Source organism: Filicampus tigris, chromosome 1 (genome assembly GCF_054856515.1).
Source record: "Filicampus tigris isolate MCC_2025a chromosome 1, RoL_Ftig_1.0, whole genome shotgun sequence".
NCBI lineage: Eukaryota > Metazoa > Chordata > Actinopteri > Syngnathiformes > Syngnathidae > Filicampus > Filicampus tigris.
Window position 1 is genome coordinate 33,759,610 of NC_141217.1, and position 16,009 is coordinate 33,775,618.

General features: G+C 40.4%; 1 protein-coding gene across 6 annotated transcripts; it reads right to left on the minus strand.

Annotated features, from left to right (window-relative positions):
• Positions 1-245: 245 nt before the first annotated feature.
• nfyal (nuclear transcription factor Y, alpha, like) lies at positions 246-14,901 on the minus strand. 6 transcript variants are annotated; one of them, XM_086034827.1, is made up of 10 exons: positions 14,709-14,901; positions 12,687-12,790; positions 9,729-9,815; positions 5,491-5,637; positions 5,290-5,421; positions 4,012-4,114; positions 3,519-3,685; positions 2,387-2,560; positions 2,197-2,307; positions 246-1,029 (listed from the first exon to the last, which is right to left on the minus strand). In XM_086034827.1, the coding sequence occupies exons 2-10, from the start codon at positions 12,765-12,767 to the stop codon at positions 964-966; spliced, it is 1,068 nt and encodes a 355-aa protein (XP_085890953.1). In that variant the 5' UTR covers positions 12,768-12,790; positions 14,709-14,901; the 3' UTR covers positions 246-963. The 6 variants fall into 6 exon arrangements, with proteins under 6 accessions (XP_085890953.1, XP_085890964.1, XP_085890975.1 ...); XM_086034838.1 differs by having other exon boundaries at positions 9,732-9,815; positions 14,709-14,900; XM_086034849.1 differs by having other exon boundaries at positions 3,537-3,685; positions 14,709-14,892.
• Positions 14,902-16,009: the final 1,108 nt, after the last annotated feature.

Consider the following 16,009-nt stretch of genomic DNA (forward strand, 5'->3'; position numbering starts at 1 on the left):
AGTAATAGTCCCGCCCTCTCCACCGTGATTGCTCGATTGTGAACCCGCGGCTCTAGTCTGAATGTGCCAATTGACAGCCACCCAACTACAAGTCAAATAATAATCACCGTAGACATACTAGACATAGTACACAATTAGGCATATATTATGGCAACATAAAAATGCAGCCTTAAAAAATACGTCTGTCATACCTGTATAGAAAAAAAAACAGAGCATAACAGTTTAAACACAAGCAGCCACACACATTGAGTGACCTATTGCAGTTTAATTAAATAGGTGCTCAACCAATTTTTTTTTATAAACAGTTCATGTAAAAAAAAACATTGACTCATTTGATGAATAAAAATGTACAATTCAAACACTTAACTTTTTCCCTACAAACAAAAATCCAAACAACATTGTATAAAATGTGTCCAAAAAAGCTGATAAACTAGTTAAGTACACTGGGGGAGGAGAAAAATTATTAATATACAATATTTTCACTTAAGTTCTTTTATGAGGGAGCGGGGTGGTGTCAAAGCAAAGGAAGTTCACAACATATGCATTAACAAGTTCAAAGACAAAAAAAAAAAAAGGCTGTACCAGTTGAATGTCAAGACTCATTATCAGCATTGAACGACGGAGCAGACTTGATGTAACTATAATTTTAGTCTAGGGGGAAATAAATAACAGGTGCTAAGTGTTTGGCCAGGAAGGAAGAATTTCATTACAGAAAAAAAAAGACAAGAAAATGTAACCATAATTTTAGTCCGGGGGAAAATAGTAGCCGAAAGTGTTTGGCCAGAAGAATTATTTGTTCAACTTCAGACCCCAAAAAAAAAAAAAAAAAAAAAAAAAAAAAAAAAGAATGACAAGTTCCACAAAAGGGGGCTGCTGCTGCTGGCCTGCTAGCCAGAAGTCCAGAGTGGCAAGTAGAATAGAAGAGAAGCTGGCAGACGGGATGGAGAGTCAACCATAGTCACGCTAAGACACTCGGATCATCTGAGCCACCGTCTCGTCGGCTGCCGCCTGTGCCGCTTCCTGCTGTTGCTGTGAAGAGAAACATTGGCTATTTATAGCACATTGGGACCAAAATAGAAATAAGGTCACCCGAATGCTTTGACGATGACGTTATGAAATGAAAAATAACATGAAATCAACCACTCGTGGTAACTAAACAGTAGTGTTTTGTATTTGCCAGGTTGCTGTCACTTGTGGTGTGGTTGCAGTTGTGGGTAAACCTTTGTGTCAGGTATGCATAAAGCGTTTTGATTGACGTGTCTGCAGAGCTGGGCAGTCCGTCCCTGGGCCGGACCGGTCGGACCCTACGGCCCGGCCGGGTGCCCATTTTTGGGGCGGGGGCTGACAATTTTTTTTTTAAATGGCTGGACTAAGCATGGCCGGAAGTGGATTTTAGTCCGGCCCACTAATCGGCCCTCATGTGTTTGACGTGATCGCGAGGCGGCCAAATTTCATCTCAGCCTACTCGGTGAAAGGCTTCTTTTTAGGCTTTCTTTCTACTCCCGCGTCGGCGCGAGCGACAACTGCCACATTGATTCGCGTGACCGACGCATTGTGCTGTTGGCGACAGGTCTGCGACACATGCCACGCACCCATCAGGAATTGTTGCTACTCCGATCGGTCCATTATGTCACATGTTGCGATGACATACAGTTTCCCACACGGAGAGGAAGAGGAGAGAGGATACAGCACGCAGCTCGTTGCTGCTGCAAAGCAAACTAGTTTGGCAATAAAATTAAATGCATAGTCTAGTCATCTCGGTCCCTTTATGGTGGTAGCAGGCATGATATCCATTGTTGTTGCTGTCTTTTTGAAGCGACACCCCCCGACTTGGAACTCAACTGTTTCAAAACAACTTGTGTCCGGGAGTATATTTATCTGCGCGCAGCACTCAAGTATGACGCTGGCACATCAAGGTGGAGTTCATGCACTTCTTCTGGCGTCTTCTACTTCCGGAAATATGCCGTAGCAAACCTGCTGTGTATAGTGGTTTGCTGGTATGCTTTTATTTTGAAGGCCGTGAACGAAGGGAAGTGTGGAAAATAAATAAGTAACTTGTTGAATGCGACTTCTGGCCGTCTGTTGGACCCAAATAATGATACAATACGAGAAAACCGAAATCCGTGGCTCGCAACGGAAGTAAGCACACGCAGTTGGGTAAGTAGTAAAGTACTAGTGGACCAATGTGCTTGTTACCTGTGCTAACGCTAACGCCATTTCTTCCTTTTCCTTGGGTGAGAAGAAACGCCCTCCATCGCCTCGCTTACGCTGCATAGCGTGACGGTGGCGAGACTCGTGCAAGTATTTCTGAGAGTAAAAACAAGCGCATTGCATTGAATTTATTGACTGACGCCATTTAACCAGCATGAGGAGAAGTGAGCCTTACCCTCCTTTCTTTGGGGATCTTGCCCTCGGCCTCCAGCTTGGCTCGGGCCTGCCGTCGCTTCAAGATGCGGTGGTACTGCTTGGCGTTCACATAAAGTGGCTCCTCCTCCAGCATCTCGGCGCCTGGCAGAGGAATCCGCTGCATTGTGGGTACTGCGCCACCTCCCGGCACCATCTAATCCAGAACATATTATGCATAAATGTCTCTGACTCTCCGTCAATTCAGAAAATATTGTTGTTTGCCCATTTTGGTCTGAAAACATATCTTTTGCTTAACTGGGAAAGCTAAAAATACAGTCACCACACACAGTGCACCTCCAAGCCATGTGTATGATTACTGTATTTTCAGGACTATAAGGCGCGACTTTTTCCCTAGATTTTGAGCCAGCGGCTTATAGTCCAGTGCGGCTATTCTTGTTTTGCTTTGAATGTTTTAAAGCACTTTGAGTTGCATTTTTATGTATGAAAAGTGCTATATAAATAAAATGTGATTGATTGATTGATTGATTGATATTCTGTGGATTTTTCTTCCACCGCTCGGGGCGCTTTAACCAGAATGACAGTACAATTCAATACATTTCCCATTAACTGGATGTGACTGTAGGTGGAGGAGTTCAACAGGCGAGGGCGCCATAGACTAGGTTATTGCATTAGGTGCTGTAATGCTTCGATTTTATGTTTTCCTAGAGGTCCCTGAAGTGCACTTGAATGCGATTGGCTGATGTTACGTCTGTTCTGTTGTTTCGATGTGAAATGCTATTGTTGATTTAGCGCGTCGTGTGTTCGATTGGCTGACTTTATTAACATAAAACAAGGCATGTGCATATGTAGAATGTAGTAGAACAATAGATGGTGGAGTCTGGTGGACATCAGCCGACAAACTGGAGCGGCAGTCGGCAGTGAAATGAAGATAAGTACTGTTTATTTTCTCTTGGTTCTCTTCTGTTTTAATCAGCATCGTTGCTGCAGTGTTAAAAGGCACTGTTAGGAAAGAATCTGCTTAATCGTTCTGTAAATGCAGTAAATATAAAAGTTTTCAACATAGATAGGTGCGGCTTATATAAAGGTGCGGCTTATAGCCCGGAAAATACGGTAATTGAGAGCAAACACAAATGCAATAAGATGCTGGGTACCTCAACATTGGGTCTTACCATGACCATTCCACCTGCATTGACCATGTTGCCAGAGACGGGCAGGGTGACGGTCACAGTGCCTTGGCTGTTGGTGGTGTTGGTGTTGGCACCTCCTGCCTGTACGATCTGGGCACCCGCCAGGCTGGCAGCGGGAATTGTGATCATTCCTGACAAACACAGATCCTCCTTTAGACAACTCAAAAGCACAAAGCAAATAAAGAATTGACCTTCCACATGTAGCCACGCATTCGCCAGGATACACGTTCGTGCAGAAACTGTTGATTGATTCCAAGAGGGCCTTTGCACATTATACAAGCCATCCTTTTTTTTTTTTTTTTTTAAATACTTTTTTTAAAAATATTTTTTCGAGAGTTTTAAACCGTCAATTCGACCCAAATCATAAGAGTGTTGAAAGAGCAATAAATAAATAAATCTGTGTGTTTTGCACTGTTGTTTGGCCATTCTGTGCTATGTGATGTGTGACTTAGTTTACCCTGCTGTAGAACGGTTCCATCTGCATTGACTGGCTGGTAGACAATAGTCTGACCATCAGCTGTCTGAGCCACTTGTTGGCCCTGCACACTGATTTGCTGACCCTGTGGGGAAGAGACACTCAATAACGTTTTTTTTTTTTTCATTTTATACAGTGGATACAATTTTAGCCAGCACAGTGAATGAATGGTTAGCAAGTCTGCCTCATAGATTCATAGATCTAAGGTTCGTGGTTCAAATCTAGACTCTGAACCGCCTGTGCGGATTTCGTATGTCGTTCACCATTTAAGACAAATACACTATCCATACAGTATGTGTGAATGTGAGTGTGAATGCTTGTCTGTCTACATGTGCCCAGACATTGGCTGGCAACCAGTTCATGGTGTATCAGTCACCTGGACAAATGTGAGGACAAGCATTATAGAACATGGATGGACGGATGAGATTTTACTGGGGACATGAGATGTAAATACGACTTAAATGTGTTGTCTACAGAAAGTTATGTGTGCGGTGTGCCTGCCAAGCCAACAAGTGTGAAATTACACAACCAAGTCAATATTTTCTAGTTGACTAGTGTCCAAAATGTGTTTGTGTGTCCCTCTCTCTCTTTTTTTTTTTCCAAGCAGATTGTGACATTGGTTAGTTGACATAATACCGCAACCACATCAGATTTCTCCAAAAGGCAAAAGGTCAGCAGAGCTGCAGTGTTAGCGAATCTGATAAGCGACACATACTCGAATTTTCGGCTAAATTGAGTCCACTGCATGTGCAACATGCACAGACATTACGCAACATTCAATGACAAATTGTAATTTGGTGGCCAATGGTGGCTGCGCATAAGTTTGGGGGGGGGAACATCTCCGGCTCTGGAGGAAATCTCAGAGTCTCTACGAGTCTCCAATGACACCACAAAAACGGACTAGATTTGTTGTGAGTAGCTTTTTGGAAAACTAGTCTTCAGAGGGGGTTGGAAAAGTCGCTAAATATAATTGTCAACACCAAGTAGTCCTCCCTTGGACACAACACCCTCGCCGGTCGTCATGGTAATGAACGCCATACTTTACAATGGCCCAGCTGTACAGGGTACGCGGTGGCTCATTTGCATGAGACAAAATTCCCCCTTCCCCAAAGTGAGTGATTTCAACCAGAGTGTTCCGAGAGGATGTAAGTGTGATGTAATTCTTTATCCTTTGTGGATTTTGACCCAAGAATGCCATAAAGTAGTGGGAAAATATGCATGATAAATCTCCTTAACACTTTGCTGGCCAATATTTCACACCTGGTTCTGTCCGGCAGTGATGGCCGTCTGGGGTTGCTGGATGATGATCTGCTGAGGCTGGCCCTGCTGACCTTGGAGCTGCAGAGTCTGACCACCTTGCAGCTGGATCTGACCGGGCTGCACCAGCTGGATCTACGAACGCACACAATGCATGAGTACACCGAATGCGAACACACTCCCCGTGCGAGGTTCATGCCTGACCTGTTGCAGCCCCTGAGCTCCGGACACGGGAACCTGCATGATGGTCTGGCCCTGGCCGCCCGACATGGCCTGCACCATGATGGGCTGTCCGGATGACGTGATGAGCTGGCCGCCACTCACCTGGACCATCAGAGGCTGCCCCTGGACCTGCATGCGAGGACCACCACTGTCACAGCAGCACGGCAAGCTTTACTCATTTCATGAAGGAGAGACTCTTTTTGTCTTTTATACTATCTTTTTTTTATTTTATTTTTTTAAATGTAGAGTCATCCCTCGCCAATTGGCGTAATTGCCATAGGCAAAATCAACTAAACGACAAAAATAACAAGGTTTGCAAAATTTGGGGAATTTTTACAAATTGGCAACTTTCTAATTGAGTTAACTCCCCAGTTTAAATTGCCTTGTAAATTTAACAGAAAATACCCTTCTAAAACTTTTGCTATTCAAGGCAGGTCTTGGGCCTTCTTCCCCGCCAATAGTGAGGGTTGACTGTTGGCAAACACTTAAAGTGGAAGTCAACGCAAACATAATTTTTCAAGAATATGTTTTATGTAAGCCCACTAGTTGAAACAGGGCATTCTGATAAATATTGCGTTTGTGGAATAAGTGTTAATCCACTCGTTTTTAGCCATCTCTGGGGGCGGCCATTTTGTCTTCTGTCGACTGAAAATGACATCACAACTGCTCACAACGACCAATCACGGCTCAGATTCTGAGAACGGGTCAGCTGTGATTGGTCGGTGTGAGCAGTTGTGATGTCATTTTCAGTTGACGGAAGACAAAATGGCCGCCCCCAGAGATGGCTAAAAACAAGTGCATTTTGCTACTTAACTTATATTCCACAAACACAAAAATAAATCAGAATGCTGTGTTTCAACTAGTGGGCTTGCATAAAACATATTCTTGAAAAAAATATGCTTGGGTTAACTCCCGCGTTAATAGCATCAATTGGCTTGACACATGACACGTAAACCAATGAGTGCGCACAAGCCAGTGGCAACTAGAGATGAAACGATAAGAAAATGTCATATAACGATGACTGAGAAAAATGATCATGGTTATAGGCATTATCACCACCTTGAAAAAAGAAACAGGCCCGGGACTTGCACATGGGGTGGGACAAGTCAAATGCTACACAGGTGTCTGAACTAGCTAAAACAACAATGCTGAAAATGTTTTCAAATGTCTAAAATGTTACGTGTTTTCAATAATAATTTTAAAAAAAAACAAAAAAAAAACACAGTATTGTATAAAAGTTGATTATGAAACATAACAGAAGAGAAGTTAAAGTAATAACCGGTTTAGTAAAGTGTAATTATTCATGTCTTGAATATGTGCCCCTAGGGGGGAGTGGCGCAGTGAGTGACATCCGGAACAGGAATTTGGGTTGGCCCTACTGCAACTAATTGCGACTGTTCTTATTTTATATTCATGTGGTTGACTGTTTGCAGAAGTTGGCTCCAAGTGCATCGGCGACTGCGGCTCTCTTTGCCAACATGCGAGGGCACCCATATTTCTAATTTTCCTTTTCTTTCGCTCAAGCAGCAGTGCAACTGAAGTTTGCCCGGAACTCAAAGGTTTTTCTCGCAAAACAAAGCAAAAAAGGAAAACATAAATCAACCAAGCAACAATGTATTTGGAAAAAAATACAAAAGAAAATGAAAAATATTAGAGGGAATATATATATATATATATATATATATATATATATATATATATATATATATATATATATATATATATATACACACACACACACACTTTTTTTTAAAAAAAAGCCAAACAGTGAGACTTAAATGTTAGAATTTTTTTTTTTTACCATAAGACAAAAAGTAAACAAAATATTAGGAATACTAAAATACAATAATGTAAAATTGATGAAAGACGGACAACATTTTGAAAAACAAAACAAGATAAAACAGTCTGAGTTGTGTGCTATCCTTCCATATTACCAATACAGTGAACCCCTGCATATTCAGAATTCACAAATTCATAGATTTTTATTTTTATTTTGGGTAAACCTATCCTCCATTATACAATGAAAAGCTTGCTTTTTCACTTTTTTGTGCTCAGTTCAAAGCAATGATTAATAAGTATTGCTTTGGTACCATTTAGTTGGCATCAAGTATGTTAAAGACATACGCGCACATTCATTTAGACATAAGTAGTGCTTCGCTGGCATCTAAGGGGGAGGGCTGTGCTAGATAATACTATTGATGAGCCTCATTTGAAGGTGGTTTGTTTGTGTTGAAAATGTACTGAACACAAATGGTTATGTAACACGGATTCATGACTGTGTACATTCTAATTGCATGGTGTTGATGCTTTGCTGAATATGTTACAGACCACAGTAAACAACAGTAAACAAATTAAACCAAAAGGAATACTAGTGTGTGTTTTAAATGACCCTGATGTCCCTGTTGCCCATGAGTAGCGGATGGTCACCGTGGTCTGAAATGTTATGATGTTTTATCAGTGAAACGTTTCATCCCTAGTGGCAACACAATTTCCACGTTAGAAAACAAAAAGTGAAGAACTGAATGAAAGCTTCTGCTGTCCGGACTAGCAAGTGCATGACAATGAATTCATGCAAGTCACTGGTGATCACGTTGAACCGAAAACCCTTTGCCGATGTTTTCAACACCAACAAACAGCAGTCATGGCACAAAATGACGGTACAGGCGGACGCCACATGAGACGCTGTGCTGAGTGAGCAGCATGCGGGGATTTTTAGACAGCTGGGAGACGCATGCCGCGTGTCAGATGCGTCATGAAAATACAAGCAATCTGCCCCCGACTGTTGCATGCAAACGCATATGACTCCAAATTTACTACACAGGATTCTTCAGATGATATTAGCTCTTTCAAAATCAGTCAGTCTTTTTTAAAAAAAAAAAAAAAATTTTTTTTTTTTTTTTTAAATCAGGGAAAAAACAAAACAAAATATCGTCAGACTTTTACAGATTTTTCTCTTTGTTGTAAAGTTAAACAAGAACCCGGTATTGTAAATCAGTCTAAATCAGTCATTCTTATAAGCGTTCAGGGATCAAAAAATATGTTATTTTATTTATTCTATATATTTTTTTAATTAATCGTCCAATGAATCAGTTATCAGAATTTCATTCTGCCAGATAGCATAATCTGTATTTTTAAAAATCCTATCGGTCGGGCCCTAACATTTTGTAATTAACAAAAGGCATTACAAACATTTTTGTAGGTGTTTTTTTTTTTTAAACAACCTGCAAGAGATTCATGGCATTGCCATTCATTTCATTGGGGAATGTTGATTTGAGAAACTAGGATTTTAGTTCCAAGTATGGCCAAAGAACGAATAAAACTCAAAAGTCAAAGTACCACCGTACTTGACTTGAATTTATTCACATTATTGCTTTGAACAAGGACGAACACTTGTATTCGCTGCCATTGACACGTATACTTGTCAATTACCATAAAATCCCATGAATGTGTGAATAACACACACACGTGCAGAATACAGTCCCCCAAATTCACCCTTAATAGGCAGTTTTTTGTCTGCATAATAAGTCCTCTGATTTGCTGGTATGCTTTATTACCAGAGTGAATCATATGATTGAATAAAAAATTCAAAACATACCAATAATGTGTAAATGCTTTTAAATCCAGATTGAAAAGTATGCACTTTTCCCATACCTATGATTAAAAATACTTAAACCCAAGCATATCTTTTTCAAGAATATGTTCCCAGCAGGCCCACTAGTTGAAACACAGCATTTTGATGAATTTTGCGTTTGTGGAATATAAATTAAGTAGCAAAATGCACTTGTTTTTAGCCATCTCTGGGGGCGGCCATTTTGTCTTTTGTCGACTGAAAATGACATCACAACTGCTTACAACAACCAATCACAGCTGACTTGTTCTCTGAATCTGAGCCGTGATTGGTCATTGTGAGCAGTTGTGATGTCATTTTCAGTCGACAGAAGACAAAATGGCCGTCCCCAGTGATGGCTAAAAAAAAGTGGATTAACACTTATTCCACAAACGCAATATTCATCAGAATGCCCTGTTTCAACTAGTGGGCTTGCATAAAACATATTCTTGAAAAAAATATGTTTGCGTTGACTTCCGCTTTGAATTGGTATTTTGTTTTATTTGTTTATTTATTTATGTGTTTATTATGCCACGGTCGTGTGATCCCTACGAGCAAATATGGAGTCATATACCAGGCTTACGCCACTGACACGAAGCGGCCAAAACACCACTACCTGGAGTGTCTGCACCTGCTGGCCCGAGGCCGTCACCACGGGCGCCTCCGTTTGCAGCTGCACAGCCGTCACTGTGCCCTGGGCCTGCAGGCAAGGCACCACAATGCAACCTCACAAAAACCAACACAGTCGTGCTACCTTCGAGGTGGAACGGCCCAAAAAGAAGGACAATCTGGAATCAGACTCATTCGTGAGATCGGCGCCTCGTTTCAAATGATTCATTCGGCATGTGTATTTTGCTTTCACGACACTGATGACCAAAGGACCACGATTGAAAAAACATATCCATAGATAGAGCTGCTATGTTAGCCGTAAAGTATTTTGTGTGGGTTGTGTTAACATTTTAAATGACATCAGCAGTTCTATTTCAAACTTGTGTGAAGGTTCATGTTGAAAAATGAAAATGAAGCATTTATAGATGTACACTACATTTACCTTGTTCAAGTAAATGGGTTGTTTAGAGAGAGTTGATTTTGCTAATTCGGGCTGGGCAATAATTCAATATCTATCTATCTATCTATCTATACATACATACATTAGGGCTGAACAATTATGGAAAATTGCGAAGATTTTCCTAAAAATTGCTATTGCGATAGGAGTTGAGATTTGTTTTAATGTATATTTCCAATGTATTTCTCAGCATTTAATCTATTACAACAAACAATGTCAGATTTCTTATGCATTATACAATACTAAGGTAAAGGCAAAATGAATCATTAATTCATATGAAAGACAGTTTACCTACTACAATTACAGGTATAAACTCACTAAATTATTTCGATGCGCAGTTTTGTAAGCGTTCACCATGACAACATAATTCTTCCACACAGGTGTGGTGTAAACATAAGGATACGGATACGTAGATTACGACAATTATGTAAACAAATCAGTAGTTTTGCCACTTCCTACATATCACTTTGTTTCATGAAACGTGATGTAAATGTGGACTGCACTTCTTAATCACTCAACTTCTTACATAGACCGATACGCAATAATCTAGTAACTCTACTACCACATCCTACACATCACTTCATTCCATGAAACATATGCAAACGTGGATTGCACTTCTTAAATCACTCACCTTAAAATATAAACGGATAAATAAATAAAACGTATGAAATTCATGCTTACCCAATCTCCAGTTAGTAACATCACACGCGCCACCCGGTAGGAAAAGTAAGATAATGCCTACTTATGACGTAATACCACGCGCCAGAAGGCATTACCACTCGGCGGTGACTCATCATTAAGCATATTTTCATCCCTCTTGGCTTGAAACATATGGCCGAATTCATCCTCTTAATATTTTACCGCTTGACATCTTTGCACGGATGCATTTTTATTTGTTGCGGCTCAAATAGCCGCTCAACATTGTCTGCGTGTGTGTGCTCAAACTTTGGAGACACGTAAATCGAAGTCAACTCTGACAAAAAACATAAATTAAAATGCATTAAATCATAAATGCATGGATAAATGGCATTATAATGGCATACGCAAACAAGCCAGAGCTCGAAGGTCCCCCGTACACTGCGTTTACCCAGTTTGGGAACACTCTAGCTTTCCTGTTAAAATCGCCGATGGGGAAATGTACGTGGATAAGTCCCAAAGTTGTGTACCGACATTGCTACATGAGATTGGTAGCAATGTTGCAACATGTCTGACATGATAACGAATATCCGACTTTTAATGTTTCCTATTAGAGGAAGCAAGCAGTATTTTTAGCCAAAAACAAAGTCCAACAGCTCTTCGTTTCGTTCTCCGCTGCTTCTCTCGCTAGCCGTACGATGCATTCATGAACCTCGGAAACATTACAACTCAGCAAAACACAAATCAGACCACAACACAGATAACCCAATTCGTGACAATATGCTGTTGAACATTCAAAGATTTCAATGCCTAAAAAGTGTAAATAATTTCATAAAGATTTTAAAGTTACTATATTTCATTATAAAAAGAGTTTTAATACAGTTAGCAATAATTGTAACTGTTATTGTATGTATTTTTTTTCATCACAAAAAGTGTATATGTACTGTAATGACAACTTGTCTTTAACTTGAATACTTAGATGTGTCATAGCCTGTTGCTGCTGAGTGTTTAAAGATTTTAGTGTCTTAATAATTTACAACATTAAGAGATCTTTATTGTTGGTGTATTTTTTATTCTGGTGTAATTTCTTAGAATGTCACCTGAATGGTTCGCTTTTATTTTTATTTTATTTTTTTCCCCCAAAAAAATTGTACAATATACCGAACCGAAGTTTCCAAGAAACCGAACCGAAATGTGATTTAGCGTACCGTTACACCCCTAACATATATATATATATATATATATATATATATATGACCAGTTTATTGGAATTTTTCATAGTTGCGTTGATGTCTTATTAAAGGTTAAATCTAATATGTTAAAATAAACCTACTTAAATGCAGCTTTTTTTCTCTGGGTTATTTATGAATGTTTTTACTGACATGCTTCCACCAATAGATTTCCCCACAGTCTCGTCACATATGACCAATAACCTGAAAAGGGTTGTAGGTTTGATGCATTTATTTATTTATTGCAAGTAAGTTATGGCCCCAAATATTCAATGTTATTCACTTGGAGTTCATTTAATAATGTCTGTTCTGTTCCAATAATTTTGCTGGCTTGAGAAGTGGGTAGCTTCAAACAAAAGGTGCTCTGTCCTGAGTCGTTGAACACATCTTGACGTAAATACCACAAAATAAATGCTGGAATTCTGAACTTTGTCTCATATTCATCTTTTGATCTTAAACCCAAATGTCTTCAGTATACAACAACAACAAAGGTATTGACCTTGCCGTTCCAATACATTTCGAGGGGACAATGTTCCATCACTATGTTTTCAGGTTTGAGTGCCTGTGGGTGTTAATTGATTAACTGTTAACGCTCGCTGCTTGTGGTGCTGGCGCTAGCTTCCCTCGAGACGAGGCTCACCTGCTGTTGGATCTGTCCATTGGCAGTCTGCACTACGATCTGCTCTCCAGTTGCCGTGGCGGCAGCCGTGTACTGCTCCATGGCCGCTTAACCAACACGCCGTTCTTCAACGGAAACACACATTGTCAGGGAGATCAGACAGACAGACAGACATTTTACACAGCTCTTCACGGGATTATTTGGTGCTTTCCTTTTTTTCCCCACATTTTATTCATTGTACACAATAATGTGACCACAGGGAGTGGGTGATACAAGCTCGTTATATCATGGTATCTAATTTTAAATTTAATTTTAAAATTACAGTTCTGAAAAATATTAAGAGGCCAAAAAACAACAACGACACTTTATTTGTTTTTATCTGCAAATAAATGCGCTAAATGTAAATATTTTTATTTGGAAGTTATGTTGTCAGTAGTTTATAAATGTTAATTTTACTTAGACATAATTGTATATAGCCAAATCCCCCAAAATTATAATTTTGCAGTGGTTTCTACATTTTTTCCAGAGTGGAACTGTATGTAGATGAATTATCAAAAAATAAAAACAATTTATAAGTAATTAATTGTAATTATGGTAAAGCAAACTAGAATGAACTCACGTAAATGAAACAGACACGTGAAATTATTTTTGCCCAAGCTTTGGCATTTTTAAGACATTTGACCAGCATATTTAAGGATTTTCATTTTTTGTAAGAATAAACGAGGCCTAAATTTTGAAAAAAGAAAAATAAATGTCAAACTTTTTAAATAAGACTTGTATTGAGATTTCAATCCAGAAGCATTGCTGTAATTCGCATTAAATTATGCCCACCCTGAGAGGTTTGTAATTGCCTGCAGATGACACCAGAAGGTGTCAAAGACAAGGCTATGGTCTGACTAAATGATGCTCCTCCCCTCAGTTCAAATTTGTTGCATGACACCAAAGCAATAGTTTTATATTAGACATGGTTCTCATCTGAGCACAAAAACAGCAAATACGTGAGTTTTCAGCCAATAACAGTGGATCAGTTCCACCCCCGACGACAAATTTCACAAATTTGCAGACATTCTGTACCCTATGAGAAAATCTTGCACATTTCCTTATTTGAGGAAAAATTATTCTATCGCAAAATGCTCTTTGCAGAAATCCCTTTTACGCTTTAGAAAATAATGCAAATAGGTTTTGTGTCTTGGTCATCAAATTTAGACAACAAAAACACTCAAATATTGGACAAAAACAGGTCGACATCGCAACAAAATCTCAGCAGAAAAATACGATTTTTTATGGCTAATAAATCCAAAACTATTTAGAGTACAAATATAGTAACTATCTTACATAAAATGCCAGCACTATAGAATTTACAGTTTAAAACATGGTAATGGAAACTACTGTTGACCACTCAAGAACAGGAAACATTTAAAAGGCTGTCAACAATGTGACATTTCTAGGACATTTGAGATGGATGTTCAAGATGTTTATTTCTATTTATTTCTAACCCATTTTAGCCAGGTTTAAGGCTGTACCTCCGAAGAAGAAAATAATTATAAGACTAAGAGGCAACCCAAGATTGTGAAAGGTTTTGCATAGCATTGAATATTATACGCGTACAAATAAGCAATTTCGATAAGGTAGACACAGCATGTTGTTTTGATAACGAGGCTACATGGCGCCTAAAGCTAACTCAACAAGGGGGTGGGGAGGTAAATAGCACTCATGTTGGGGCCTCGTTGGGGGGCATCCATTTGACCGGATTTGATCCTGAGGGGCGCCAAAAGACATTTCCACTAGTCCGCAATTTTAAGAGAGAAGCCGTTCCAGGGCGGCGAATGCAGCCATTCTCCATCGTCCCTTTGTTCGAGCTAGCAAGCTAAGCGGTTAGCTCGCCCGAACGAGGCGCGAGACCGATCATGTCCCGCAAATTTGGGCACAGGCCCCGAAATCATTCGATTTTTGAGCACTTTGTCGGGTTAGTCATTTGGTTGGTCCGCCGCAAACCAATCCGTGCTGACAGCTACCCAATGCCTTCAATCGGCTCTCCCTTACCGTGTAGTCGCCGCTGTCCGGTTTCCCTCTGATTGGCTCCAGTACAGCTCGCTAAAGCCCAATCAACAAAGTGAGCGAACAAAATGGCCGCAAATGAAGCAACCCCGTTCAGGGGGAGGAGGAAGGGAGCATGAAATGTGGAAAGGAGGTGCTGCAGTGTCCCCAGGTGCCCGGCAGATGTCGCAATCCGCATACAAGAGTCTTCCTTTGGGAAGCCTTGAGAAGCTCTTCAGTCTTCACCCTAGTGGTTGAGAAACTTTTTACACCAAGTACACGAGTTTTGATTCTATAGGCGTCTTTATACTCCATTGCATCACGTGACCGACGTGTAGGGCCGTGCGACATGTTGGCGACAGTTCTGCAACACATGCCACGCACACGTCAGAAATTGTTGCTGCTTATACGACGTTGCGCGCATTTTCTCTCGTGATTGATCCGTTATATCACATGTTGCAATGACGTAAACTTTCCCCCGGCTGAGTAATTTGAGGGCAATTTATTTGTCACCACGGAGGGAGGGGACCCACGTGTGGTGGGTCAGCTTGTTGCTGCTGCGAATCAAACTAGTTTGGCAGCGTGGGTGTTATGTCACATGTATATGTGTGTACGTGTGTATATGTGTGTATGTGTGTGTGTGTGGGGGGGGGGCGTGTGCGCGTGTGTGTGTGTCTGTGTGTAAAGACGCAAACACACGCACGCATCACCTTCGCTGCCACCTTCCAGATCGTTTTCGCAAAACAATTTAATGCATAGCCTAGTCATCTAGGTCCCTTAAGTTGTAGAAGGCACGATATCCATTGTTGTCACTGTCGTTTTGATCGTTGCCCGGCAGTAAAAACGCCAACCGGAATTGGCCATAAAAAGCAGAGAAAAATTACGCCCTACTGTGTCCTGTCAGTATCAGCCAAAGCGAACGTGTTGTTTTAATAAGAAAAATACAGCATGCAATACAAAACACACAGAATGAAAATGATGATGTCATCATTATTTAATGACCACTGACATTGTCTGTGTACCCTACGGTATAATGCACATTTAAAGCGGAAGTCAACCCAAACATATCTTTTTCAATGTTCGCAGCAGGCCCGCTAGTTGAAACACGGCATTCTGATTAATTTTGCTTTTGTGGAATCTAAGTCAAGCAGCAAAATGCACTCGTTTTTAGCCATCTCACAACTGCTCACAACGACTGTTGGACTTGTTGGTTGCTATAGGGTCACCAGGGCGCAAGCCCATATCAATTCACAAAAACAACTCACTGCGTGTTTGTTTTATCTTTCAAGAAGGCATCCAATATGTAA

Bases quoted from the DNA above. Each gene is read 5' to 3' on its own strand.
- nfyal (XM_086034827.1), bottom strand. From the start codon at position 12,767: ATGGAGCAGTACACGGCTGCCGCCACGGCAACTGGAGAGCAGATCGTA. The intron at 4,115-5,289 runs GTGTGAAATATT...TCTTCCCCACAG, and splicing joins TCACTGCCGGACAGAACCAG to GGTCAGCAAATCAGTGTGCA. The intron at 2,308-2,386 runs GTAAGGCTCACT...TTTTACTCTCAG, and splicing joins AGATCCCCAAAGAAAGGAGG to AAATACTTGCACGAGTCTCG.